The following is a 13,954-nucleotide window of genomic DNA, read 5'->3' as shown; positions in this document are numbered from 1 at the left end:
TTCCCATCAGGGACGGACCCAAATATATGTCACGTTCTGGAGCCAACCTGATTCTCCAGCCAAAAAGACGCAGCCTATTTGTCCAATTTGTCTTTTATATCCTGATCAGGGTCACGTGGAAGATGGAGTCTATCTGACTATCTGATCTGACTTAGGGCAAGAGGCAGGGTATAAAAGATGAAAATATAATTAAGCAATTTGTCTTTAATGAACTGAACAAACAGTGGGAGAAATGTTAGAGGCAGAGAAATGCTCAATATGAACACTATTCTTACTGTAACAGGGGAACTGCACTTTTTAGGGTTTTTGCCTATCCTTCACAATCATTATGAGAGACAAGAAAACACGTCCTTTTTTTATTTATTCTAAAAAAAATTAAAAAAACGCTTGCAACATGCGGTTAATGGGAGTCACCACTGTAGCCCGCAAAGTCCTCTAAAACAACTTCAAAAACCTCCCTCAACGTTTTGTATACAAGCTGCAAGTACGTTATACAGTGTATATATGTTTATATACACTACCGTTCAAAAGTTTGGGGTCACATTGAAATGTCCTTATTTTTGAAGGAAAAGCACTGTACTTTTCAATGAAGATAACTTTAAACTAGTCTTAACTTTAAGGAAATACACTCTATACATTGCTAATGTGGTAAATGACTATTCTAGCTGCAAATGTCTGGTTTTTGGTGCAATATCTACATAGGTGTATAGAGGCCCATTTCCAGAAACTATCACTCCAGTGTTCTAATGGTACAATGTGTTTGCTCATTGCCTCAGAAGGCTAATTGATGATTAGAAAACCCTTGTGCAATCATGTTCACACATCTGAAAACAGTTTAGCTCGTTACAGAAGCTACAAAACTGCCCTTCCTTTGAGCAGATTGAGTTTCTGGAGCATCACATTTGTAGGGTCAATTAAACGCTCAAATTGGCCAGAAAAAGAGAACTTTCATCTGAAACTCGACAGTCTATTCTTGTTCTTAGAAATGAAGGCTATTCCACAAAATTGTTTGGGTGACCCCAAACTTTTGAACGGTAGTATATATATATATATATATATATATATATATATATATATATATATATATATATATATATATATATATATAGAATATTTACCGTATTTTGGTCATTTTAAGCATTGCCCGAACTTATTTCAGTGCCCTTAAGTTCAGTTCAGTTTCAGTTTATTTGGAACATGCATACCATACAATGTAATGCGTCACACATTTCAAGTAGTTTCATTACAGCACGTCCGAAAAGGAGTAGAAAGAAGCAGAGCTTATTTAATCCTACCCCTTTTCATACCATAGCAATTTTATCCAATTTCCTTGTTTTCTACTACAGAAGAGTGAACAAATAAATAATAAATAAATAGTATATCTAGTAAGCAAACAAATATTAAATACATAAATAATCTTTGTCTCAATAAAAAAAAGAAAAACAAAGGGTTCAAGATGTTCATTATAATTCTTGTTCTGTGTACTTTGTGAACACTTGTAGTTTGAACAGTCTCTTAAACTGAATCATTTCGGTGCTTTGTTTGTTTTCTTTGGTTAATCCATTCCATAATTTCATTCCACATACTGATATGCTAAAGGTTTTAAGTGTTGTACGAGCAACGCACTTCCTATTTCCGGCAACTAACGTGTGTGTTTTCTAAGCTATTTTCGGACACTGAAGATTCACCACCTTATCGTTTTGAAGTTGAACATAGAGAGGATGAACTGCTGGTTATGGAAGCTTAGCTTAGCGGAGAGAGGGTGAAACATTGGAGGAGACGGAAGAGTCAAGACCGGCCGACCTGACAGTGTAAATGTGGAGCTTGGCGCCAAGCTATGCAGACAGAAATGGAGTGCTTATCCAAAATCAACTGGAAAAAATTGTCCCCGGCCAGTTTGACCAAACAGACAAATGTCCATCAAGTAAGTCACAATAATATTGATCATGATACATGCAGCACATCACGTTTCTTAGTACAACTACAGACACTGTTGAGCAAAGCTGTGTACAAACATGAAATTTAGGCTTTGCTGGCTCCTCTTGTTAGAAGATAGGGGTCCATCGTCCCTAAGAATGATGTGCTCTGTAGTGACTGTACAAGCCAATACGAGCTTTGAAGTTTCTGCTGCATATGGGACAGATCAGACCAGGTGGTAATATACATTTTGGCATGACTCTTCTTTCCAGTCTCCTCCTCCTTTTTTCAAGTATCATAGATGTTCTTTTCTCCTCATACTTTTGTCTCTCCTTCACTGACTGCAATTCTCCATGTTATTCTGTCTTTTGCTAGATCTTCCCAGTATGTAGTATCTATTTCACATTGTTTCAATGTCTTCTTTAAGCAATCCTTGTAGCGTTTTCTCTGCCCACCAACATTTCTTTTCCCTTCATTTAGCTGACAGTGCAACATCTGTTTTGGCAGTCTTTCGTCATTCATCCGTACGACATGCCCTGTCTATCGTAGTTGGTATTTAACAATTGTACTCTCTACACTGGGAAGCATGGCCTGTTCAAGTAAATATGATTGTTCATGTTTTTCAGTCAGTACAGATCGGTGTCCTATCGCATTGTGTTGTGCATTCCAAACTCAAAAGCCATTCAGCAGCTCATGCAGAAGCTAGCTTAAAGCTAATGCCATAGCATGCCGTCGTAAAGCAATGTTTTACTACGCCAGAAAAACACTTCCTCAGTGTTCGCTCATACAATAACATTAGGCCCTTTTCCACCAAAAGCTCAGGAACTTTTGGTTCCTGGAACCTTTAGTCATATAACGTACACTTATTCAGCCTGTTGTTCACTATTCTTTATTTATTGTAAATTGCCTTTCAAATGTCTATTCTTGGTGTTGGGTTTTATCAAATAAATTTCCCCCAAAAATGCGACTTATACTTCAGTACGACTTATATATGTTTTTTTCCTTCTTTATTATGCATTTTCGGCCGGTGCGACTTATACTCCGGAGAGACTTATAGTCCGAAAAATACGGTAAATTAAATACAAAGCAATAATTTACAAAACTATATGATTTAAAAAATAAAGTGTACCGAATTGTTCATAATAAGTCAGGCTTTTGTCCGCAATTATCAACAATCAGAAAGTCATCCTCCTGGTAAATGATGAATTCATGAGGGTCAGGCGCTTCTTTGTGGTCCATTTCAGCTGTAAATAACAATATATAAATAATACATTTCAGGGTTTATCTCACACCTACAACACAAACACATTGGCTTAGGCGTTAGCATTAGCATTCTGTTTACTAGGGTTGAGGCTAAGAACTACACAAATGGAGTGTCACTGACTACTTTTACAACATGTAATAAAGTAAATAGTTAATATTTGGTATTATTTACCTTTGTTTGCTGCCTCCTTTATTCAACATTTATCCAACAAAGTCAGAGTAGTAAGCAGCTGAGGTAATTGTTTCGAGTCAGCCTACATACTCCTCCGTAAATACGTTTAAAAGAGTCTGTACGCTTCGCGTATCGAAATTAAGTTTGTAAAAATAATAAACAACTTTAAACTGCATAGATATAGTTTAAAGACTACGGCTGAGTAAAAACACGGCAAGATAGTTCCACTGATTAGTGTTCTTCAGCACACAGATGCCCCACAAAAGTTGCTGCAAGTGGAAAGTTCCTATCGTTCTTCTTTCTCTCTGTTGTCAAATTTGTTGTAATAGAAATACACAAGAAATAAACAAGTCGTCCTCGCATAACTTTACTCCGTAATGGTGTTCGTGTTTTTGAAAAATAAGCTTAAGGATCGCCCCCAACTGTGTTCATATAATCAGCGTTCGACAGCACAGCCCGCCCCCGAAAAGGTTCAGGGTAGCTTCAGAAATTCCTCCCTAGCTAGGAGGAACTCCAAAAGGTTCTTGAAGAACTAAATCTACCCAGGTAGTTTTTGGTGGAAACACAGGGGGAATTTTATTTAAGTGGGAAAGTTCTGGCGGTGGTAAAGGGCCTAATGTCGCTACAGATTTGTTATTATACAGGTTATGGAACGTAAGTATTTTGGGCATTTTTTAATGCATTTTTAGAGTGCTTTAGAGGTAGAATGTATTGCTTATATTAACAGCATTGCTAGCCGCTTAGTACAACCCGAATATTACAAATTAGAATGCAAAAAAACAAACCATGTGTGGTCTTGTCTCTCATAAGGATTGTAAACAATAGGCAAAATCACCAAAAAAAGTGCAGTTCTTCTTTAAACATGGAGGTGGACACATTCCGCTTTGGGGCTGTTTCTCTGCTTTAGGGTACAAGAAGACATTGCCGCAGTGCAGTGCTAATGAACAAGACCATGTACCGTACCGATCTTAGATGAGAACCTCATAGCCTCAACCAGAACACTGAAAATGGGACATGGACGAGTCCTCCAGTATGGCAATGGCCCAAAACGTAGATACAACCAAGACAACAAATGTGTGGTTCAAAAAGAAACACATTAAAATCTTGACATGGACTAACCAGTCTCTGGCCCTTATCGCCCTATAGAAAATCTGTAGTGGGAGCAAAACTTAGTAGCCAAGAGACAGTATTGAAATCTTCAAGATTTAGGAGGTATTTGTAAAGAGGAGTGGCCCAAAATTCCTCCTGAGATGTGTCCAACCCTGGTTACTAACTATAGGAAACGTCAGACATTTGTGCTTGCCAAAAATGGTTTCTCAACCAAGCACTAAGTCATGTTTTACTTGTGGATCAAATACTTCTAACTCATTTAAAATCTTCATGGAGTTTATTTTTCTGTTGATTTGTGTTAACTTCTGTCGCTCTCTGTTAAAATTAACTTACCAAAATCGACTGTTCATGTAAGGAGATACATTTCCAAAACCATCATGGAATCAAATAATTCCCCCCTGCACTGTACAGGTTCTTTCACCTGTAGTGAACCAAAAATAAGTACAGTCGTGGTCAAAAGTTTGAATACACTTGTAAAGAACATAATGTCATGGCTGACTTGAGTTTCCAATATTTTCTACAATTCTTATTTTTTTGTGATAGAGTGATTGGAGCACACTCTTGTTTGTCACAAAAAACATTCATTAAGTTTGGTTCTTTTATGAATCTATAATGGGTCTACTGAAAATGTGACCAAATCTGCTGGGTAAAAAGTATACATACTGCAATGTTAATAGTGGTTACATGTCCCTTGGCAAGTTTCACTGCAATAAGGCGCTTTTGGTAACCATCCACAAGCTTCTGGTTGAATTTTTGACCACTCTTTGGTGCAAATTGGTGCATCCATCCATCCATTTCCTACCGCTTGTCCCTTTCGGGGTCGCGGAGGGTGCTGGAGCCTATCTCAGCTGCATTCGTGCGGAAGGCAGGGTACACCTTGGACAAGTAGCCACCTCATCACACGGCCAACACAGATGGACAGACAACATTCACCCACTAGGGCCAATTTGGTGTTGCCAATCAACCTATCCCCAGGTGCATGTTTTTGGAAGTGGGAGGAAGCCGGAGTACCCGGAGGGAACCCATGCAGTCACAGGGAGAACATGCAAACTCCACACAGAAAGATCCCGAACCCGGGATTGAACTCAGGACCTTCGTATTGTGAGGCACATGCACTAACCCCTGTGGCACCGTGCTGCAGTTCAGCTAAATTTGTTGGTTTTCTGAACATGGACTTTGGGAAGGCCCATCTAAAACCTTAATTCTAGCCTGATTTAGCTATTCCTTTACCACTTTTGACGGGGTCATTGTCCTGTTGGAACTCCCAACTGTGCCCAAGACCCAACCTCTGGGCTGATGATTTTAGGTTGTCCTGAAGAATTTGGAGGTAATCCTCCTTTTTCATTGTCCCATTTACTCTCTGTAAAGCACCAGTTCCAATGGCAGCAAAACAGGCCCAGAGCATAATAATACCACCAACATGCTTGACGGTAGGTATGGTGTTCCTGGGATTAAAGGCCTCACCTTTTCTCCTCCAAACATATTGCTGGATATTGTGGCCAAACAGCTCAATTTTTGTTTCATCTGACATCACAAGGACAAAGATAAGACTTTCTGGAGGAAAGTTCTGTGGTCAAATTATTGGAAACTCAAGACAGCCCTGACATTATGTTCTTTACAAGCGTATGTAAACTTTTGACTACGACTGTATATAGAGATCAAAGTCCACCTGTGTTGACTCTGTGGCCTTGTGTGATGCGTCATTTAATGCATCCTCAGTGTGCGTATTTCCTTCCTAGTGATCGTGGCACCTATTGTAAACAAACTGTATCTGCTTCTAACCTTCCCTTTCAATGGTTGCACATTGCATCACAGCACTTAGCTCATGCCAAAGGCACCACGACCAAGGTTGAAAGCGATGAGTGACATTTTGTATTTTTGTTTACCTGCATCTGCATGCGTTGCGTGTCCACATCACAGACAGTGTGTCTTTTGCCGGTGCAGTGGGAGATACAGCAGAAGGCACACAGAGCCACCTGCTCCTCCTCACAGTGAAGCAGCCTGTACTCATCATGACTCGGACAGGTCCAGGCGCTCAGCTCCTCTGCGTCCACAAGCAGGTGACCCGGCGCCGCGCATGGCTGCTGCAGGTGCATGTGCACGTGCAGCTGGCAGCAGGGCTCCTTGCAGCGCAGGCACACCTTCCTGACGGGCAACGACGGGCCTCGTCTGCACAGGACGCAGTGCAGCGTGGCCGGGGCCTTCTCAGAGTCCAACACGTTGAACCTTTTGACGATGTTGGCCAGCTTGAAGTTCTTCTCCAGTAAAGGTTTCTGCTCGTATTCATGGTTGCACTCAGGACAGCGGACCCCCGTGCCGTTGTCTTTAGCCCACGCCTCTGAGATGCAGCCTTTGCAGAAGTTGTGTTTGCATTGCAGCTGGATGGGTTCCTCGAACACATTCAGGCAGATGGGGCAAAGAAGCTCCTCCTCGAAGTAGTTTTTCCAACTCAGATCCATGACTTTAACTGGGTTTAAACTCTGAAAGTAAACAAGAAAAGCTCCATAATGTCAAGACATACCAATATTACATTAATAATGCCATTTTCATGATAATCAAACGTGAATGAATGTTCCAGAAGAGTACATTTAAAGGTGGGTTGCAAGAAACTATCCAGGTAAAGCACAGTAATTCAGGTTACCAAAATTAAATTATGTCAATGTGTTTGAGTAATGCTGGCTTAAAGAGATGGCAGGAACTGCCCAGGTAAACCACAAAAGACTACAATAGAACACCAACAATGTGAATTCAAAAGGGGCTAGGTAAGAAACTACCCATGCTACCCACAATAGACGACAATATAAGTCCCTGTTGATTCAAACCAGTGCTTCTTAATTATATCCTGCTACACTCCCCTAGGAAGAAGATAACATGTTGCGCCCCCTCCCCAGTCTCCGCCACGACTATAAATAGTATAATTTGTCTAGAAAATTGTTATAAGTATACCTCTGCATAAAATTGCATCCTTATTAATATTGTAGAAAACCAAAAAAGAAATTAAGATCAACTTACAACCAATGATAACTCTATTAATTGTGGTAAAATTGTCTATCCATCAAAGATGCACATCAATGAAGGAGATAAATAAAAATGAAATGAAATTAACATTGTTTTTTTAGTCTGTAACAAACATTTTTTCAAGTGCATTAATTTAAAATTCAATTTTTTTTAATCTGGTTTTAAATCAATCAAAGAGTATTTATATCTAAATCACAGGTGCCTCGACAGGTTGCACAAATCACAATGACATCACTGGTCTGAACCCACTTGCCATGGATGCCAAGTGGGTTATTGCAAATTATTCATGACCATGTGAGAGTCCAGTTCGTTTTAAACTGTAAACATTTTTTGACCGACTTGAACCATTTCATACTTGAAAATAAAATTACATCATTAAAAAAAAATCATATTGATCAGCAACATAAACTCAGGAGCACAATATAGTACAGGCCTGGGCAATTATTTTGACTCGGGGGGGCAAAATTTTGAGGAAAAAATGTGTCTGGGGGCCGGTATATCTATTTTTAGGAACACTAATACAAAACCTCACAATAATGTCTGATTGAATGCTAAAAACGTTATGAAGACCGCCTTAAAAAACAGAATGGAATTTTTAATTGTTTTACTGAATGAGACACCCAGAATGTACATGAAAAAAAAAGAATGTGAGATTTACAAAATTAACTATGAATGATAAAACACGGAATATTGACAACATATGAACGTCACACACCATCTCCATCGACATATTTTACAATCAAGCGAAACACAACAAAAATGCAACAAACGCAGCGAAATATGAACACGAAGGGTAAAAACAACAACCAGAGGTGGGTAGTAACACGCTACATTTACTCCGTTACATCTACTTGAGTAACTTTTGGGATAAAGTGTACTTCTAAGAGTAGTTTAATGCAACATACTTTTACTTTTACTAGAGTATATTTATGGAGAAGAAACGCTACTTTTACTCCGCTCCATTTATCTACATTCAGCTCGCTACTCGCTACTGATTTTTATCGATCTGTTAAAGCACGCTTTGTTTGTTTTGGTTTGTCAGACAGACCTTCAAAGTAGAATCTATCGCATGCCTGCGTTTCACCAATCAAATACAGTCACTGGTGACGTTTGACTCCGTTTCACTAATCAAATGCAGTCACTGGTGATGTTTGACTCCGTTTCACTAATCAAACAGAGACAGGCGGTCACGTGATTAACTGCACATAAAGTTTCAGCGGCAAACAACAAGCTTAAGCTTACATGAACTCAACGTCAAACTTCAGGAAGCACATCGCGGTAAGTAACGTTAGTAGATATTTTGGCTGTCACCGTAGGCTGATGTTAGCTTCCCTGCTATGAATCACTGTCAAATGTACATCGTGTGGGGACATTTATTTACGCACTGCAGCCTCATAGACAGACACACACACACGCACGCAGTCGCACATACACTCACACATGCATAGAAACACCAATCAGAAGTGCACAGTGTGTTTCCAGGTGCAGCCCACACCTATCAGTTTATGGTTTGCGTAAAGGCTAACTTGTTATTTTCCTTTGTAATCTCTGCCAACTGAGCCTATGGTGCTGTTAAGTTATTGTGGCTCAATTTGCCTTAATTTTTTTTTTAATGTTAATTTATTATTATTTAATATATATTATTGTTTTAGTTGCTTAAGAGATATTCCTGGCTCTGAATTTGCTCATTGCTATTTTTATGTTTTTGTGCATTATTTGTTGCCGTCATCATTAAACGAACAGGTTACTTACTCATCAGTTACTCTGTACTTGAGTAGTTTTTTCACAACATACTTTTTACTTTTACTCAAGTAAATATTTGGGTGACTACCCCTTACTTTTACTTGAGTAATAAATCTCTAAAGTAACAATACTCTTACTTGAGTACAATTTCTGGCTACTCTACCCACCTCTGACAACAACCCACCTACTATCTGATACATCTGATATATCACTAAGCTTTAGGACTTTGTTGTAAAAATCTCCTTCCCGGTCTGTCACTGACACCCGCATTTCAGGCTGGCTGCTCTGGAAAAACTCTGTGGAAATGCTCCCCACCCACACTGCTCGGTGCCTTGTCTGAGCTGCTGTGACGTAGATTACCATAGTAAATAGTATATCATGCAAAAGCATTGATATACTATTTCAACCATTGAAATACTTTGTATAGTTCAAGACTTACAGTCATTTGAAAACATCATAATGTCAGCTACAGTTTCCATCTTAAAGATCTAAAAACATTTTTTGGGAAAGTCCGGCGGGCTAGATTGAAAAGCATGCAGCCCCCGGGCCTTAATTTTCCCAGGTCTGATATACTGTGTACTGTAGAATACTTTAACCTACAAAACAAAAAGGAATAAAACAATTTGTGCTAATGTTTTTTTAATCCAAATGAGGAAATCTGGATTAATGGGAACGATGAGCATGTTTTGTAGTGCACATCTTTTCAAAGCAGGGGTTTTCAGCATCCTACTGCATGATACTGGAAAGCATGTTCCCTCTGGCATTGCACCACGACCCCCCAGGGGCGCCCACCCCACTATTTGAGAAGGACCGGTTTAAAAGGGTGGACTATTAGAGACTATCCAGGTAAACCGCAATATAATAGACTCAAATGTTAATATGTTCCACTAATGGGAATGTAAAGGTGGATGACTGTCAGACACTATCCAGTTGCAGATAATAAAATCATTGTGAATTTAAAGGCTGGATCGTAAGAAACCACTCAGACACGACAGAATGGAATAAAAACTCTTATTATGAGGTCACTAAAACAGGTGTAAAGGGTGGACAGTCATAAACTATCCAAGTAACACAACACCGAAGAGGACAACCCAGTGATATACATTAAGCCAGTGTTTTTCAACCTTTTCTAAACCAAGGCACATTTTTTTCATTTAAAAAATTTCGAGGCACACCACGAGCAGAAAACATAAAAAAATTAAACTCAGCAGCCAATATTGACAATAAAAAGTTATTCTCGCAATTGTTGGATATTCAAACCATAACCAACCATGCTTCACTATAGCTCTTGTCTCAAAGTAGGTGTACTGTCATGACCTGTCACATCACGCCGTAACTTATTTGGAGGTTTTTTTGGTGTTTTTGTTCTTGTCTTGCGCTCCTATTTTGATGTTCATTGTCATGTCATGTACGGATGTACTTTGTGGACGCCGTCTGCGGCTCCACACGCCGTAAGTCTTTGCTGTCGTCCAGCAATCTGTCAACAACAACACATCATTTGCAGACTATAATTACTGGTTTGCAAAAAAATATTTTTTTTAACACAATTAGGTGAAATTACATAATCTCCCACGCCACGGCACACCAGACAATATCTCACGGTACACTAGTGTGCCGCGGCACAGTGGTTGAAAAACACTGCATTAAGCAGGTGGTTCGTAATGTTTAAAACAAAGTAACTCATTTTTTCTTAATATGATCTCGAACTCTGTATAGTTGATGGGAAATGTATTTGTTGTGTGTCAGTTGTCAACTGGCAATTTAATGCAAGCAGAGGCGTATCGGAAGGGAAAAAAAGTGTCAACTTGCTGCAAAAGCAGAAATGTCACGCTGAGCCACGCAGACATTTTTTTTTAATGTAACGCCACAGCTCTGCTTTACGTCCTACGCGATCAATACCGTCGGAATTGTCAACAATGAAAGAAAGAAAGAAAAAAAAGCGACGTACCAACTACTTATTTTCCATGTCCTCCGCACACTCCAGCGCACCTTTCACACCGCGGAGCCTCTCGTCGTCCGAGCCCGGCGATGAGGCAGCGCCTCTGCGTCCACGCAGGCGGCGAGCTCCGGTGTAGCGATCACCCACTTAGCACCGGATTGTCTTTATTTATACAAAAAAAGAAAAAAAAAGGAAACAAAAACAATACTCGTTGGTACTAATCGGTGTTTATTTCGCCGACGAACCGTGGAAGCCAAATGAAAAGTCGTCGGAAGGGAGCTACGCGCGTCCACGCAGACCGGCCCACTCTGCTAACATGACCCGTCAGAGTTGATACATTCACGGGGAGGGGAGGAGCCCGGAGGAGGGGCCAGCAGGCTGGGAGTCAGCAGCAATTACTTTTAGAGGGGAGGCCCCCCCCGGGCCCCATTAAATAAAATGGAATAAAGTTGTGAGCACAACATGGAGCTGATAAGTTTTTGTTTTTCCATCCGGCAGTAAAAGGGGGGATGATTATATAACCTGCTGGCCAACGATGAATTGCTATAATATAATACTTTTATAATATCTTTGTATATTATTGGAGATTCAGGTCAGTTATTGTCACAATCTACAGTTTGTGTCCCCAAACTACGGCCCGTGGGCCGGATCCGGCCCCCGAGCATGCAAACTCCGGCCCGCGGAAAGTCCCAAGTTACAAATGTTTTGAATCTTTTTTTTTCTTCTTTTTTTAAAAATCTTTCATTTCTAATCCATTTTCTACCGCTTGTTACTCTCGGTGTCTCCTAGCCGCTAAGGCAAATCATATTGTCTACAAATTAATTTTCCCATCGATAATGTGACAATGTTAAATTACAAAACGGATTAACTCACTGGAATATAAAGACATATATATATATATATATATATATATATATATATATATATATATATATATATATATATATATACATATATATACACATATATATATATATATACATATATGTAGGGATACTCGAAACCGGTTTTCCCGGTTGTTCGATAAGAAAAGAACAGAGTCCTCGGACTCGAATCCCTTTTTGAGAACCGGTACCCGTTATCGAGACCACTATAGTAAAGAAAAAGAGTTAGTTCTTTATTCGAATCCCTCGGAACGAATCCCGTCCCGACCAGAATGCCCCTTGAGACATCACAAGTCATTAGGCGCAGATAGCGAAAGCAGGAAAAACAATGGAATAATAAAGTTCAAAACAATATAATCCAATGAATAACTTTACTGAGAGACTTGAGCAGGGTACAAACACATGACGAACACTTTTACGACCAACCGGAAACATAGCAACCAGGCTAGCAACGCACCTCCTTTACGGCAGCTGTCGCAACATTCTTAAAGCAACCGCAGCACATACATATATATACAACATATGTGACATGATCTCCCTTTTTTAACTTTTGTTTTTATTTCCTTGTAAACAAAACAAAATCACACTGTATATGTGTTGTCTGTCTAATTATAAATAATGCAGACGAGGCGTGTTGGCTGAGTTCTTGACGTTTACTTTCACGGGTGACGACATGCAACAACACTTTTCGGGGCTACCGCGCATGCTCGTCACTCCCGTTGCATGATGGGTAGTGTAGTTGTTATGTTCCTAGCTCATAACATCACATCTTTCCCTTTAACTCAATAAAGTGTATTTCTTTTTTTAGCTTTAACTTTTCATTTTTTAGCATTGTAACCACATTTGCAAACAACTTTTCTCTTCATAGAATTTTCTTTCAATAAAGAAATAAAGTGCAAAAATGTCAAAGCATCATAACAAACAGTTACGTCAAATAGCAGCAGAAGTGCACTTTTTGGAGAGCTGTATTATTTCCAGTTTTGTGCCCAAGGGACTGATTTTATTTAACACTATATTATTATTTATACACCTATAGTGATCACAGAGACAGGTTGTTTTTGTGTTACTGTATATATTTGTTTTTCTGAAAAATCCCACTTAATATACTTTGGGTAACAACAGTCAATATTTATTTTTTTAATTTTATTTTTTTAGGGGGGTAACAGTCAATATTTATTTATTTATTAGATTTTATTTTTTTCTTATATAATAAAAGTGAGCTTTTGTTAAACCAAATATTGTGTGTTTTTTTCCATATACAACAACCTATCTAGACTCGATAAGAGAATCGATAAGGAATCGGTTCGATAAGAGGATTCGATAATAGGCTCGAACTCGATAATTTCTTATCAAACATCATCCCTACATATATGTATATATACATATATATACATATATATATGTGTATATATATATATATATAGATATATATATACAGTATGTATGTATATATATATACAGTATATGTATGTATATACAGTATATGTATGTATGTATATATATATATATATATATATATATATATATATATATATATATATATATATATATATATATATATATATATATATATATATATATATATATATATATATATATATATATATATATATATAATGTACAGCCCGACCCCCGGCCAAATTTTTTTAACCCAATGCGGGCCCCGAGTCAAAAAGTTTGGGGACCCCTGATCTACACCATTTATTAATCACTCATTTATTCATTTATTTCAGGTATCCATCCATCCATTTTCTACCGCTTGTCCCTTTCGGGGTCGCGGGGGGTGCTGGAGCCTATCTCAGCTGCATTCGGGCGGAAGGCGGTGTACACCCTGGACAAGTCGCCACCTCATCGCAGGGCCAACACCGATAGGCGATGACATAAAAGAAAGAGTACAAGGTAGACAAC

The 13,954-nt window shown here is 38.9% G+C and overlaps 2 protein-coding genes across 3 annotated transcripts in view; one reads left to right on the top strand and one right to left on the bottom strand.

Moving 5' to 3' along the window:
- zdhhc16a (zinc finger DHHC-type palmitoyltransferase 16a) overlaps nucleotides 1-13,954 on the top strand; it is a 97,057-nt gene that overhangs the window by 37,250 nt on the left and 45,853 nt on the right. The window contains exon 3 of the mRNA XM_062058120.1: nucleotides 13,780-13,945. The gene's annotated coding sequence lies outside the window, so the exon portion shown is untranslated. The remainder of the gene's footprint in view (nucleotides 1-13,779; nucleotides 13,946-13,954) is intronic.
- The window catches only part of trim8a (tripartite motif containing 8a), a 34,211-nt gene that overhangs the window by 18,570 nt on the left and 1,687 nt on the right, over nucleotides 1-13,954 (bottom strand). Inside the window, exons 1-2 of one of the 2 annotated variants that reach the window (XM_062058117.1) lie at nucleotides 11,172-11,477; nucleotides 6,349-6,942 (exon numbers count right to left, since the gene is read on the bottom strand). In XM_062058117.1, coding sequence (XP_061914101.1) covers nucleotides 6,349-6,921 — 573 coding nt within the window. In that variant the 5' untranslated portion in view covers nucleotides 6,922-6,942; nucleotides 11,172-11,477. Of the gene's footprint in view, nucleotides 1-6,348; nucleotides 6,943-11,171; nucleotides 11,478-13,954 lie in introns of those variants that run through there. The other variant, XM_062058118.1, reaches the window with a different exon arrangement.

Source organism: Entelurus aequoreus, linkage group LG09 (genome assembly GCF_033978785.1).
Source record: "Entelurus aequoreus isolate RoL-2023_Sb linkage group LG09, RoL_Eaeq_v1.1, whole genome shotgun sequence".
Lineage (NCBI taxonomy): Eukaryota > Metazoa > Chordata > Actinopteri > Syngnathiformes > Syngnathidae > Entelurus > Entelurus aequoreus.
This window is presented reverse-complemented; position numbering and strand designations above follow the sequence as displayed.